Source organism: Sebastes umbrosus, chromosome 12 (assembly GCF_015220745.1).
Source record: "Sebastes umbrosus isolate fSebUmb1 chromosome 12, fSebUmb1.pri, whole genome shotgun sequence".
Taxonomy (NCBI): Eukaryota; Metazoa; Chordata; class Actinopteri; order Perciformes; family Sebastidae; genus Sebastes; species Sebastes umbrosus.
In genome coordinates this window covers 32545349-32561246 of record NC_051280.1, presented here as the reverse complement: position 1 = coordinate 32561246, position 15898 = coordinate 32545349, and the positions used below count along the sequence as shown (strand labels likewise).

Below are 15898 nucleotides of genomic sequence, written 5' to 3'. Positions count from 1 at the left end.
AAAAAAAAAGAAAAATTTCTGAAAAATGTCTGAAAAAAATGTCTGAAAAAAATGTCTGGAAAAAAATGTCTGAAAAAAAATGTTTCAGACTTTGTTTTGGGACATTTTTCAGACTTTTTCTTTTTTTTTTTTTTTTTTTTTAACTTTTTCAGACATTGTTTAGACTTTATTTTCCAACATTTTTCAAACTTTTTCAAACTTTATTTATTTTGATATTCAGAGATAGTTTATTTAATCTGAACCATGTAGTGTAGGCACTTAAACCAGCATTGGCATCTTTAATCAATAAATTTAAATGTATTTGGTCTCTGCTCTGTGTTATTAAACAAGATTAAATGACTGGATCCAAAATGTAACCATCTGAAAAACTTCTGAAAAAGGTAAAAAAAAAAAGAAAAAGAAAAATGTCTGAAAAATGTCTGAAAAAAATGTCTGAAAAAAATGTCTGAAAAAAATATCTGGAAAAAAATGTCTGAAAAAAAAAGTTTGAAAAATGTCTGAAAAAAAAAAAAAGAAAAAATGTTGGAAAAAAAAATCGGAAAAAATGTCCGTAAAAAAGAACGTCTGAAAAACTTCTGAAAAAGGTAAAAAAAAAAAAAAAAGAAAAATGTTTGAAAAATGTCTGAAAAAAATGTCTGAAAAAAATGTTTGAAAAAAAAAGTTTGAAAAATTTCTGGAAAAAAAAAAAAAAAAAAAAATGTTGGAAAAAAAAATTGGAAGAAAATGTCCGTAAAAAAGAAAGTCTGAAAAACTTCTGAAAAAGGTAAAAAAAAAAAGAAAAAAAAGAAAAATTTCTGAAAAATGTCTGAAAAAAATGTCTGAAAAAAATGTCTGGAAAAAAATGTCTGAAAAAAAATGTTTCAGACTTTGTTTTGGGACATTTTTCAGACTTTTTCTTTTTTTTTTTTTTTTTTTTTAACTTTTTCAGACATTGTTTAGACTTTATTTTCCAACATTTTTCAAACTTTTTCAAACTTTATTTATTTTGATATTCAGAGATAGTTTATTTAATCTGAACCATGTAGTGTAGGCACTTAAACCAGCATTGGCATCTTTAATCAATAAATTTAAATGTATTTGGTCTCTGCTCTGTGTTATTAAAAAAGATTAAATGACTGGATCCAAAATGTAACCAACTTTACGAAGGTGTAACAGTCAGTAAGTACCTGCAGATATTATTATACAGCGTCTAGTGTCCAAAGTGTCTTTCCAGGAACTAAGTCAGAAGAAGGTTTGATGCCTCGGAGAGTCGCCGTGTGAACGCGATGTGTGTGTTTTGTCCAGGCAGAGACGTGCCGGAGCTTTGGGAGGTCGGATCCATCACGCCGCTCTTCAACCAGACCATCGTGGAGGGACCGCACAGAGGTCAGTTCACCGTACACACTGGGTGCATCTCAAGTCTCTTATTTTGTCATTTCCTCGCTCCTCGCTCCTCGCTCCTCGCTCCTCACTCCTCACTCCTCACTCCTCACTCCTAGCTTGAACCGGAAGTTGTTCTTGTGCGCCATCTTGAAGTCCATCCCACAGCTCTTATTTCTGCAACGGAGGAGCGATGAGCGAGGAGACACGAGAGCAGCCTTCACGGAAGTCTTTTACCGACCGACACGCGTCCAATCAGTAACTGATGTCGGTAAAAGACTTCCATGAAGGATTACACCGGTGTATCCTCGTTCACGGCTCCTCCGGCAAGCCTCCTCGCTCCTTCAGATGCATTTTAGGAATTGGGATGTCCTTCAAGACGGAGCGCTGAGAAATATTTCCCGGTCATAAGGATGGAGGAGGATCGAGGAGACGAGGAGGCACAAAAAAATCGGGAAATGGGAAGTAGTTCTTTGCGTCTCTCAACGCATCCCCGGTGGGAGGGACTAAGTGACAAGTGAGGGGAAACGTGGATGCGATTAAGAGACTTGGGATGCACCCACTGATGCACTGGTTTGGTCACTGGTAGCTTGCAACACAACCAGCAGGTGGAAGCATCGACTCAAACCTGAACTCATAAGAACAGACTTCTTCTGATGCCACATTTATGGAGATTGAGCGAGAAAATGCCACAATACTGCAAACTTTTTTAAATAAAAACATACTACACAGTGTACCTGAGATATTAAATTTCCCAGCAGGCATCAGAGTTTTGGATATGGAGGGTTCAAATCACTACTAACTTGTTAGAAAGCTGTTTCACGGTTGAGGCTCACGGTTGAGGCCAGTTCTCCAAACTTGTGTTGAAAGTAGCTTAAATTCTGAAAGTTAACATCAAGCAGAGACGAGACTTTTGGTTCTCCAGACTTCTACTCTTACAGGTTGTTGTGAAGGAAAAGAAGACTTTAGAGATACGGTTATCTCTGCGTGGCAGAAAGAGCTGGAGGAGCTGCAGGAAAGTCTTCAGGTTCTGGGTTAAAGTCTGAGGACGGGGATGAGTTTCAGAAGCCAGCATCACAAGAAAAGACACTTTCCAAAAGTTTTATGTGGGTGCTCAAAGTCCTCGTGAATTAAAGGTTAATCCTGAGGTGGTTGGTGGATCTTATTTTTTATACTTTATTTTTTCCCCTTTTTTTCGAGGTTGTTTTCGTATCTGCAATTTACAGTTCTTAATTACAATAGTTTATAAACCAATCTTTAAGTAGTTGAGCTTAGAAATAAAACACAATAAGTATACTAGAGAAAACATAAAAATAAATAAATAATAATAATAAAATAATAATAATAATAATAATAATAATAATAATAATAAAAAATAATAATAAAATAATAATAATAATAATAATAAAATAATAATAATAATAATAATAATACAAAGAGAAAAAAGTAATAATAATAATCATAAATTAAATAAACAAATAAGTTAATGAAAAAAAGGGAAAGGGAGGGGTTGGTGGATTTTAAAGACAGGAAGTGTCTCTCTAATGCTGAATTACTTATGTGATAGAAAATAATTCATTTATCAGAAGGAATTGTTAAAGCTCACGTTTGTCAAGTATGGCTTTGGCTTATTTTCCTTGTTTAAGGTTAATACTTGTAGAGAGGTCCCTGTATAGTATAGTATAGTATAGTATAGTATAGTATAGTATAATATAATATAATATAATATAATACAATGTCTTCCTCTGTTTTAGCGATCATGCTTTCAATCTACAGGCTATTGCTAACACTGCTACTGCTTTTACTGTTATGTACTCACTAATAAGAACAATCAGAATAACAGGCAAAAAGTAGTACATAAATAAATAATGGTAACGATAAGTATTAGTATTATAATATTAGTTATGATCTGAATTTATTGAAATAATGGTGATAATACAGCAATTAGAAAAAACAAAATAATCTAATAGAGTAATTGTTAACCAAGACATACCTTCAGTTTTATTGTTTGCAATATGAGACACATATTGTTTTTAATACGTATCGTACATTTCATGTTTTAAACACTATATCATGTTAAATATGAACATTAATAAGATAATATTAACGTATATCGATTAGCTAACAATAATGAACGTTAGCTCTTATCTGATGTTACGTAAGCCAACGTTTTCTAAAGACGTTACGTTAACTTGAACAGTTGATAATGTGAAAAATGCTTAAAGGAAAATGTGATATGATAGAACTAGTTTTTAATAATTACCTAATAATTGATTGAATCCACCATATCGAAGGACAGACCGCTGATCCATGAACCGGAAGCTAGTGATGTTAACGTATTTAACAGTTTTTCATCAAAATCTTTGGGTGTAAAAATAGTAACGTTAACTTAATGTTAACTTAACGTTACTCCTCGTAAACGTTTGAATATAAAATGACTCATTGAAATCGATTGAGAAATGTAGACGTTATCGTGCTTTTTATCCCGTCTTGCCCTGTCCAATATGGCGCCCACATTGACGTACGATCCAGGAGTCGATGCCACGTCTGTGTACAGTATACAGTATATGTCTACGGTGTTCACTCCCTCCTTCCTTCCTTTAACTGAACCTTTCTTCTTCATGTTCAAGTAGGTAACATCTCCTCCTTCAGACTGCCTGTCGGTGAGTAACGCAGTCAGTACCTTTTTAAAAAAAACAAACTCATTCAAGTATCTGTTGTCCTCATTTAACTCATGTTTCCATTAATCATCTTTTTTAAACCCCAGCATGGAACCAACTGCCCACGAATCTGAGTCACATCTCTCCATCTGGGATGAGCTCCATGTTAACCAGCAGAGTCCATTCCACCGAACATGGTGAGTCTCTGCAGGAGGTTCAGTGTTCATGGTTAGTCTCATTCTGTTAAAACCTGCAGACTGGGAATTAACTTCTAATATTATCCAGAATAACTTTTAAAAGCTGTAAACGGGAATAAGCTCCTGGTTTATTAGAACGACAGGCTACTAAATGTTGTATATAAGGTCCTTTTTTAACAATTAGGGGGATATATTGGCAGAAATGGAATATAATATTAATAAGTATGTTTTCATTAGCGTTTAATCACCTGTAAATACAAATTGTTGTGTTTTCGTTAGCTTAGATTTATATCTACTTATTTATAATTATAAATAACTCTTTGTAAACCTTGAAGAAACTGTTTTGTAAAACATCTATAAACATTAGAGCTATGGTCGGGGCCATAGATTCTAACCTACTGACATTTCAAAGCCGTGGTCGGGGCCATAGATTCTAACTTACTGATATTTCGGAGTCATGGTCGGGGCCATAGATTCTAACTTAGTGATATTTCAAAGTCGTGATCGGGGCCATAGATTCTAACTTACTGATATTTCAAAGTCATGGTCGGGGCCATAGATTCTAACTTAGTGATATTTCAAAGTCGTGATCGGGGCCATATATTCTAACTTACTGATATTTCAAAGTCATGGTCGGGGCCATAGATTCTAACTTACTGATATTTCAAAGTCGTGGTCGGGACCACAGATTCAAACTTACTGATATTTCAGAGTCATGGTCGGGGCCATAGATTCTAACTTAGTGATATTTCAGAGCCGTGGTCGGGGCCATAGATTCTAAGATGTAAAGCATCTATAAACATTTAGATGACTATTATGAAGTTATAACTGATCACAAATGTCTTGTTTTGTCCAACCAAAGATTGATTTATCAAATAATTGACATTCTTTCACCACTAGTTGGTTGTAAAGTTCAGATTAAGTGTTGCAGACTGTGATCTTCTCTCCTTGGCTGTGTTTGATTCATTAGTTTCACCAACATCTATGGATGAAGCTGCTGCTACAACAGAAAAGATGACCACCGCCCAGCCGCTGGCACCAGCTCCACAACCTGCAACCATCATACCACAAAGTCAGACTACAGTGGAGACGACACTGAAAGTATCGACGCATGCAGTGATGACCGCACAGACAACCGCTACTATTTCACAACCAATGACGACGCTGCAAGTCACCACTGTTACAAAATCTGCATCCCCGACCACAGTAAGAGCTCCATCAACCACAGTAGGAGCTCCACCAACGACATCGACCACAGTAGGAGCTCCACCAACAACATCGACCACTGTAGGAGCTCCATCAACCACAGTAGGAGCTCCACCAACGACATCAACCACCGTAGGAGCTCCATCAACCACAGTAGGAGCTCCATCAACCACAGTAAGAGCTCCATCAACCCCAGTAGGAGCTCCATCAACCACAGTAGGAGCTCCATCAACCACAGTAAGAGCTCCATCAACTACAGTAGGAGCTCCATCAACCACATCTACCACAGTAGGAGCTCCATCAACCACAGTAGGAGCTCCATCAACCACAGTAGGAGCTCCATCAACCACAGTAGGAGCTCCATTAACCACAGTAAGAGCTCCACCAACCACAGGAAGAGCTCTATCAACCACAAAAGGAGCTCCATCAACTACATCTACCACAGTAGGAGCTCCATTAACCACAGTAGGAGCTCCATCAACCACATCAACCACAGTAGGAGCTCCATTAACCACAGTAGGAGCTCCATCAACCACATCAACCACAGTAGGAGCTCCATTAACCACGGTAAGAGCCCCTTCGACAACAGTAAGAGCACCATCAACCGTTAGCGCTCCAACAACCACAGTAGGAGCCCCTTCGACCACAGTAAGACCTCCATCAACCATTAGAGCTCCAACAACCACAGTTAGAGCACCATCGACCACAGTAAGACCTCCATCAACCATTAGAGCTCCAACAACCACAGTTAGAGCACCATCGACCACAGTAGGAGCCCCTTCAACCACAGTAGGAGCCCCTTCAACCACAGTAGGAGCACCATCGACCACGGTAGGAGCACCATCAACCATTAGAGCTCCATCAACCACATTTAGAGCTCCATCAACCACAGTAGGAGGTCCATTAACCACAGTAAGAGCACCATCAACCATTAGAACTCCATCAACCACATTTAGAGCTCCATCAACCACAGTAGGAGGTCCATCAACCACAGTAAGAGCACCATCAACCATTAGAGCTCCATCAACCACAGTAGGAGCTCCATCAACCACAGTAAGAGCACCATCAACCGCAAGTGCAACCCAACCGGCCGCAGCGTCAACCAAACCCACGCAGTTCTCACCAGTTATTAGTCTGACCCGGCTAATCTCAACTACACACCAGCCAAGTACCACCAGCCAGCACACGACTTCCACAGTTCATCCCACAAGACTTTCAGCTGTCCGACCCACAGCAGGACCTACAGTGGCTAGAAGGACTACAGGGCCCCTTAGCAGGAGAACTACAACACCCAGCAAGCCTGTGGCGACAGAAAAACCAGGTAAAGATTACACAGCCCATTTCAGAGCCGTGGTCGGGGTCATAGATTCTAACTCACTGATATTTCAGAGCCGTGGTCGGGGCCATAGATTGTAACTTACTGATATTTCAGAGCCGTGGTCGGGGCCATAGATTGTAACTTACTGATATTTCAGAGTCGTGGTCGGGGCCATAGATTGTAACTTACTGATATTTCAGAGTCGTGGTCGGGGCCATAGATTGTAACAGCCTGTTGGCTGCTCTGCTCTGCTGTGCAGGAACAGTTTGACTCTGACTGCCGACCTGCTCTCAGACAACAACTGTAATCACATCACATCCATTCACTGTCATTTCTGGACACACCGGCGGATACTGATTCAATTTCAGCCTGACGAAAGGTGTGTGCATTATGTGTGTGTCAGAGCGCGGCGAGGAGAGAGGGGAGCCGTGCAGGAGGCTGAGATAGTCACTATGGTAACCCCGGCGCTGCCTCCCCTTTATGTGAAAGCTTTGATGGGTTTTTAGCCGCAAAGGTTAAAAGCAAATTAAGGCCAAAAATATTCAGCGTTTGTCCGTCTGCTGTGTGATCAGTGAGCCTGATAGGAGGGGAAGGAGACTCCTGTTGGTGAAAAGGAACTGAGGCACAAAAAACAAACAATACAAGCTGTGTGGTTCACAAGCAAAGAGATCAAATGAATTCTTAAATTATGTAACAATTAAAATTAAGAGCAGTATGAACCTAAGGAGTTTAGAAACACCAATAGGATATAAGTAATGATGAATAATAAAATAAATTGACTGGAGAAATCTAACACCAAAATGACCAATTACTTGACTAAGAGGGAGAAGCCCTACTACGTAAATAGTCTTACTTTTGATAACTTATATGAGTTAATTTTAGGGCTGTAAGTTTTAAAGAGTGAAGATATATGAAAGATATTTATTCTCATAATATTACAATTTTTTTCTCGTAAAGTTATGACTTCATTCTCGAAATCTCAGATTTTTTTTTTTTCCTTAACGTGGCCCTAATAATCCGTCGTCCAATATTCACATTAGTCACCAGTAGGTAGGTAGGTAGGTACTTTATTAAACACTGAAGGTGCTGTGACTCTTTAATATTCGCCCACAGTTCCCATCAGCACCACCAGATGTCAGTATGACGTCACTGTAGAGACAGCAGCTGCTCCCCCACTGAGTTCTGCCTAGCAACAAGCAGAAGGCCGGAGCATCCTGTGCAATTTGTCACCGAGTCATTAGTGTGCAGTAAAATGAGCATTTGTGGCCCAGCTGCACGTCTCTGCAGCCCCGTGTGTCCAGTCTGTACGCACACACACACACACACACACGCACACACACACACACACACGCACACACACACACACACACACACACACACACCATAAATGGCTGATCTGTGGAAAGGTTTTGCAGCTTTTGCGTTGTTAAAAAAAAATGGAAATGGCTGCAGGTTTTCAAGGTGACTTGAGGTGAAACACAGCATATGACATATTCAGTGAACATTTAATAAATAATATATATAAAAATAATAATGATAGAAACAAAAGTATACATATATGAAACTGTATAGGCTATATAAACACCACACATATAAACACCATGTGGTAAAGTAAATATAAGCAGATACAGTAAATGCAAATTCTTACCCAGACATTTATTGCAGACTGCAAGTCATAGCAATCTCAATGAACCTTAAAGGGAGATTTGTCAAGTATTTAATCCTCTTATCAACATGGGAGTGGACAAATATGCTGCTTTATGCAAATGTATGAATATATTTATTATTGTAAATCAACTAACAACACAAAACAATGACAGATATTGTCCAGAAACCCTCACAGGTACTGCATTTAGCAAAAAATATATCTATACATATAAAATAATTATCATAAAGTGGGCATGTCTGTAAAGGGGAGACTCGTGGGTACCCATAGAACCCATTTACATTCACTGATCTGGAGGTCAGAGGTCAAGGGACCCCTTTGATAATGGCCATGACAGTTTTTCCTCGCCAAAATTTAGCGTAAGTTTAGAGCGTTATTTAACCTCCTTCTTTACAAGCTAGTAGGACATGGTTGGTACCGATGGATTCTTTAGATTTTCTAGTTTCATATGATACCAGTATCTTCACTCTAGATTTAAAACTGAGCTGCTACAACCTAAAAATCACAAGTTGCGTTGATGCGTTAGAGAAATTAGCGACTTTAAAATGAATTCCTTTACCTTTTTTATATATATATATATATACATACATTTGCATAAAGCAGCATATTTGTCCACTCCCATGTTGATAAGAGTAATAAATAATTGACAAATCTCCTTTTAAGGTACATTTTGAACAGATAAAAAAATGTGATTAATTTACGATTAACTATTTTAATTGATTGACAGCCCTATTGAAAACTAGTTTCACCTGTGCTTTCTTGTCAGGGACAAAAAATTTGACGTTTAAATTAAATTGAATTGTCATAATTTGCATTTGAATTTGTGTCTAAACTTGTGAAATTGTTATAAAATCAAACATACTTAAAAGAAGTAATTAAAAAAAGGATCATGAAGACGAACTTCTTACAAACCGAGCATCAATAACCTTTTTTGTCTTTGCTCGATGTTATAAACCGTCGCTGCTCCTGGATGTCGCTCTGCATTGCAAAGTGAGCAAATAAACTGCAGAATGTGGAGAAGAATCTAATTAACACATTTGAATATGTATTTTTATGGTAATTAGGGAGCCCTGTGTACCTGCAATGCATTAATTATGATTAGAACGCATCGGCACCAGTGATTCCTGTAATGGGACTTTAAGTACTGAGACGACATTATGCAGAATGAATACAATGAGAGAATTTGAAGGATGGCTGTGAGGATGATTTATTCTGTACATGAAACCTCTTAAATCACCACTGTGGGCTTTCAGAGGTTAATTATAACGTCTTTGTTTTCTTACTTTTTTACGTGCAAACTCGCCATCTTTTATCATTGTAATTAACTTCTTAATTTGTTTGGCAGAGCAGACAAACAGGTTGTGAACAGCAAACAGAGCTGTTCTAGTGACTGACGTGACCTCTCACTCTGTCCGTTGAGAGGTTGTCCTTGGAGGAAGCCGGAGCGGACCGACGTCTCGCTGTCCGGCAGCACGACGACCGTCGGCGCTCACAAGCTGCAGCCGTGCGTCCTCGAGCTCTGCAAGTTCTTCTCTCAGTGCCTCTGCAGACCCTCCGGCCACAAGACGCGCATGAAAAGGTTTTTCACACTTTCAACACTGAGATGAAACCGCTGCAGGTTTACATTATATACTGTAGATGATGAAGAGCCAGAATACTGAATAGGGAACCAAGAAGTAGAAACTGTAATTAATGCAGATGTTTTTCTAAACAACAGAAAAAATAGAAAACATGGACATCCAAAAAAACATCTACATGCTGGAATTCAGGGGGGAAATGGTATATACTCAGTCTGGACCAAGTCTTGTTTGTGTAAAAGTAAATTTTTCCATATCCAGTTTTAACGTTGACATATTTTGACCCACAAATCATCAAATTATTTTAAGCCCTTAGATACGATTCAGACGATTAATCAGCTGTCGTACAATTACAGCCTTAACTTTAGACCCTACTAGTGTTGAACCAGGGTTGTGTTGATGTGAAGGTGCTCACAATAATCTTCTTGCCTCACAGATACTGCGACGACAGCCACCTCTGGTATGTGAAACACACGTCTGAGGTGTGTCGGCGGGTCAGGAGAGTCTCCTTCTCCAGAAGTAAGTGGACTGTAGAGGAAGGTACGATCGATCGATCGCTAGGTGACGAACTTAGCACCTCTGAAAGCACTTGCAACCTGCCAGGCTCTGATTGCGCTATTCGCTTCATTTTGTGAAGTGATGCTTTATTAAGACTTCACAGATCAATGAGCTGCAAGTCATACAATACATCTATACACTGTACGTTTATTACTGTAGGTGCCAAACAACATAACATTAACCCTCTGAGACCTGCGGGATCACGGGCGATTCTGACTGACTCTACTGTCTTTCAGAGGTTCAGTTTTAAAGCTAGAGTGAAGATACTGGTATCATAGGAAGCTAGAAAACCTGATGAATCCATCAGTACCAACCATGTCATACTAGCTTCTCATGAAGGAAGTTAAATAACGCTCCAAACTTGCACTACATTTTGGCGAGGAAGAACTGTCGTGGCCATTTTCAAAGGGGTCCCTTGACCTCTGACCTCCAGATCAGTGAATGTAAATGGGTTCTATGGGTACCCACGAGTCTCCCCTTTACAGACATGCCCACTTTATGATAATCACATGCAGTTTGGGGCAACTCATAGGCAAGTCAGCACACTGACACACTGACAGCTGTTGTTGCCTGTTGGGCTGCAGTTTGCCATGTTATGATTGGAGCATATTGTTTTATGCTAAATGCAGTACCTGTGAGGGTTTCTGGACAATATCTGTCATTGTTTTGTGTTGTTAATTAATTTCCAATAATAAATATATACATATGTTTGCATAAAGCAGCATATTTGCCAACTCCCATGTTGATAAGAGGATTAAATACTTAACAAATCTCCCTTTAAAGGTACATTTAAAACAGATAAAACATTTTATTAATTTGCGATTAAATATCTGAATCGATTGATAGCCCTAATAATATATTCCATTCCTAAATGCTACACACTGTTCTCTTAAAACATGAAATAGAGTTTAAAACTGCGACTGTGCGACTGATTCACAAGGTGAACGGTCATACACGTTGTTTAGGGCGTCATTGGCTAACGACCTGTTCTGTCATTTAGGGAAGAGGATGTGTTGAACCCGACTTGTTTGAGATTTTGCTGAAACACTCCTCGTATAAAACCTTACATTCTCTGGTTTGTACGTTGTGTATCTTTGATGCAGATCCAGATGAAGCTCTGCAACACAGGAGCAGCTTTTGTGAGGGTGCTCTGATCTCTGACTGCTTCATTTCATGTCAATTTCAAATCAAAGCCTGGTAAAACCAGAGTCTAAAAATACACACAGTGAGGACTAATTAGAGCCAGAGGGAGGACTGATAACGCCACCGTGTGTGAGGCCTCCCTCTCTCCGACCCGGCGGCGGGATCAGCTCTGGATGATCGGTGTTGTCAGAAGCTGTTGAGAGCGGCGACCTCTTGAGCCCATTAGCTCAGAAGGATTCGTGGCTGCGGCTCGGAGGCTTCCTGCAGAGCTGCTGCTGCTCTAATGAGCTCTGATACTGACTCCCGGTAACACGGCTGACACGTCCCCATCAGCACAGGTGAAGGATGAAGTGGGCTCCCCAATTATCTCTGATTCACACCCTCCACTGTGTTTTTAAAAGCACCAACGTGACTTCCACTTAAATAAAGTGACATCACTTCAATTAGATATTTTTAAAGCCTCAAACAACAAATTAGTGTTGAACACTGCATCATGTATCCTCGGCTATATAAGTATCTCTGAGGAGGTTATGGTTTCTGTCCCATTTATCCATGTGTTAGTTGGCAAAATAAGTCTAAAACCACTGAATGTTATCAGCCGATTGAACGGACGGTGGTTATGATGGTTAACAGGTCTATGTGGGTCTCAGAGGGTTAACCCTAAGAGACCCGTGGGGCCGGGGGCGATCCTGACCGACTCTACTGTCTTTCAGAAGCTTCATTACAATACAAGATATTATATGAAACTAGAAAACCTAATGAATCTGTTACTACCAACCATGTCATGCTACCTTGTTGGGAAAGAGGCTAAATAATGCTCCAAAGTTGGGCTAAATTTTAGCGAATCTGTCATGGCCATTTTAAAAGGGTTCCCTTGACCTCTGCCTTCCAGATATGTGGATGAAAATGGGTTCCTCCTCAAGGTCTTGGTGTCTTAATGTGGTATTTTGGAGAGTTCATTTTTATCAATTCCCCAGTGGTAAAAAAAAATGGTTAAATTTAGCACCAAATCTGTTTAACCAAAGGTATCAACCCCAAAAATTGCTGCAACAACTCATGAGACACTATAGAGCATGAGGATGACCATCTTATACTTCTATCACCATGTTCTAAACCCTGATACACTAGAACAACATAACACACAGTGCTGAGCTGCATCTCAAATTAATCTTCAGGTTCCCAGCTTTCAGATGATGTTCAACACTTCTGTGTGACATCTACTGTTGACCTGCTATCTGCCCCTAAAGACCCCCCTGAAAAAGACTAAAACGGGTCTATTGTGGGTCTCAAAGGGTTAAAAAGCCAACATGTCTCCACATCTGTGGGTCTTCGTCAGGGCTTAAAAACACACGACAAACATAGAGTTTAATTGAATAGATCAGCCCCGTTGTCACCGATATACCTGATCCAGCTATTTAAGTCGGTATCGGCCTGATATCTGATCCGGTATCAGTATCGGTGCATCCCCTAATTTTGAAGATGACCTCATTAGAGCCCAGCTGACAGCAGGACCTTCGTCTCCAGTTACCTGGTGGTCTAACCGTCCTCTCCTTCCTCCTCAGATCTGAAGCAGAGATGCCTGACAAAGATGTGCAGTAAACTGTGACCAGAGAGGAAGCGGGAGGGAAACAAAGGGCCGTTCATCATCACAGGAAGTCACCGAACTCACCGAACCTACAGCTGAGTACACTTCAGGAGCATCGGGAGAATGTATGGAAACAGAATCTGGAGATTTCTAAATCTGGGATGTGTTTGGAAAACTAGAAACACACCTGTCATATTGTGACGTTTCTCACTATAATCTACACAGTGATGTGATTTTAGTCTTTAGGGGCCAAGAGGACTAAATGTATGACTCATACCGGACACCAAAATCTGGAATCCTGAGACTGTCCTGCATTATTTATATAAAAAAAAAAAAATCATATTTAAAACCAAGCTCTTCAAATCAATTGAAGATTTTAACGTTCGGAAAAAAACATTCTAAAGTAACCCATTTTTGATTTTTTTTCTTGTGTCAGTTTAATAAAAGTCTGGCTAATTTTCCCAGCTGCCCCTGTGCTCCTCCATCTCTCTGATGCTCCTTTTCAATCACATGGATGTGTGACCCTTCTCAAAGAGTTTAGAAGCAAAGACACAAAATCAGTTTTTTGTTGGGAAAATCAGGAGAGTTGTTAAGTATGGCCTCACATCCTTGTGTGCATATTACCTCTATAGGGGGGTCTTCAGCAGACCAAGGCCCAGTTCCAATACGGTCCCTCCACCCTCCCACCCCGAAGCTCCTTCTTTAAAGGGACCGTTTGTAAGAATCAGAAATGTCTTGTTAACAGCGACACCTGTGGCCGTTAAGTCAACTAAAGTCAGCGTCCTGTTGCTCGCGCTTGTGCTCGCTCTACACAGACATGAAGGAGCATCGCTCAACACAGTGAGGAGACACACGTCAGCTAAAAGCACAATATCACTCTATATTTCAGCTGCTTGGCAGTAATGTTAGCTGACCAGACCAAGGTCTCTCCATGAATCAATGCTGATCCTAGTGTTGGCTTTTCCTGCCTCAGCCTCCCGACCGCGGCCGGAAGGAACAGGGGAGACGCCGGAGTTTTGGTCGGAGACGATAACGTTTCACTCTGTGGAGCCCCGTCACTTCACAAGACACGGGAAACCTCTGTTGGTCTGGAGGAGCTGCAGCAGTTATTTCTGCACAAACGTCCACTGAACATTCACTAGATATTCTCAGAGCTAAACTAACTCTTCTGCAGTGAGGAGTGAGCAGCACGCACGTGAGAGGTGGAGAGAGAGAGAGAAGGAGCGTGGTGTGTGAGTGAAGGCAGGCAGAGGAGCAGAGGAGCAGAGACTCCGGTCCTGGAGACCAAAGCTACGGTCTCCCCCGCGTCCTCCGACCGCGGCCAACACTGTTTAACAGACGGGCTTCACTAGATACAACCAAGAGGTTTTGGTGCTTCACTGTAGTTTGTGTTGGAGTCTGAGTCTGTTCATTGTGCCACACCCCACCCCTCCCCTCCAAAAAATGTCATTCAAATCCATCGCAGACTTTTGGAGTAATCCTCCTCCTCCTCCAAACAAACAAACAAATCAACGCCGGTGAAAACATAACCTCCTCCCTATGCCTTCGGCCTTGGCGTAGATAATAAATATACAACACTTTACAATCAAATGAACACTTCTACCGTTTTCTAAACTGGATATTTGATCCTAAATACAGTCTATTTACTTTAAGTTGATAACGTCTGTATAACAACAAATCAAAAGTCTATCTTAGTTTGAGCAGTTTACAGTAAATGTTTGTACCGGTAGTCACATGGAACTGACATCGGAGAGTGTTTCACGAGGAACACAAAGCGGCGTTGCACGTCAGCTGGTTAAGTCGACATCGATGTAGGCTCGCTGTTGGAGGGTTCCACTCCCCGCTAACTGGTTTGGGATGGCGGACGCTCCACGCGAACGCACAAACAGAGTGGACGAGGGGAGTGAGAGGATTGGAATTGGGTCAAATCAACACCTGTAGCAGCTTTAAAACCAAACTGGTCTGTACTTCTGTTCCTGTGATTTTATCCACTTGCCGTATGTAACATCTGACATAAACATCTGTACTGCCCACCCACCCCCACCTGACCTACACAATGCCCCACTATCACCCTGTTATTAAACCCACAGCTCCTCTGCTTCACTGACCCCCCATCCCTGCAGGTAGTCATTGATCTGAACCTGGGAGGATCAGATAAGACCAGGTCGACCCCTGGGTCACAAATCCAGCCCCCCCCCCTTGCGGGACAAAGACCACTCTGTGGGTCCCTCTGTCAGGACCCCACCTCCGTTAAAGCTTCAAATACCTGCACAGGAACCAAACCAGGATAAGCTCCTGCTCAGGTGTCACCTGATAGCCAATAAGACCCGAACTGAAGGGGCTCGCCTCCTCAGTCCGACTGATAAACAGAAACGAGGCTGCGAAAGCTGTAAAAACAGGATTCCAGCGTCTCTGTTGGCTGCTAACGTCCATCAGAGCTGAGTGAGCTTCTTTACAATGAGTCAGGGTTTAATTATTCAATGAAGAGACCACAACTTCTGCAGCCGCCACCTCACTAACCAGGTAAGACTTCCTTTGGGTTTTGAACTTTTGTTTGGTTGGTTTTGGGTCAGTGTTTGGAGGCTTGTTAGTTCATGATTACAGGTGTTAGTTTGTGGTGTTGTTGCTC

At 40.8% G+C, this 15898-nt stretch overlaps 1 protein-coding gene across 7 annotated transcripts in view; it reads left to right on the top strand.

Annotated features, from left to right (window-relative positions):
• LOC119498445 (HERV-H LTR-associating protein 1) overlaps nucleotides 1-13735 on the top strand; it is a 29258-nt gene extending 15523 nt beyond the window's left edge. The window contains exons 10-17 of one of the 7 annotated variants that reach the window (XM_037787402.1): nucleotides 1285-1365; nucleotides 3990-4022; nucleotides 4127-4216; nucleotides 5187-5524; nucleotides 5672-6743; nucleotides 9829-9985; nucleotides 10420-10502; nucleotides 13247-13735. In XM_037787402.1, coding sequence (XP_037643330.1) covers nucleotides 1285-1365; nucleotides 3990-4022; nucleotides 4127-4216; nucleotides 5187-5524; nucleotides 5672-6743; nucleotides 9829-9985; nucleotides 10420-10502; nucleotides 13247-13290 — 1898 coding nt within the window. In that variant the 3' untranslated portion in view covers nucleotides 13291-13735. Of the gene's footprint in view, nucleotides 1-1284; nucleotides 1366-3989; nucleotides 4023-4126; nucleotides 4217-5186; nucleotides 6744-9751; nucleotides 9986-10419; nucleotides 10503-13246 lie in introns of those variants that run through there. The other 6 variants (XM_037787399.1, XM_037787400.1, XM_037787401.1 and 3 more) reach the window with 6 other exon arrangements.
• Nucleotides 13736-15898: the final 2163 nt, after the last annotated feature.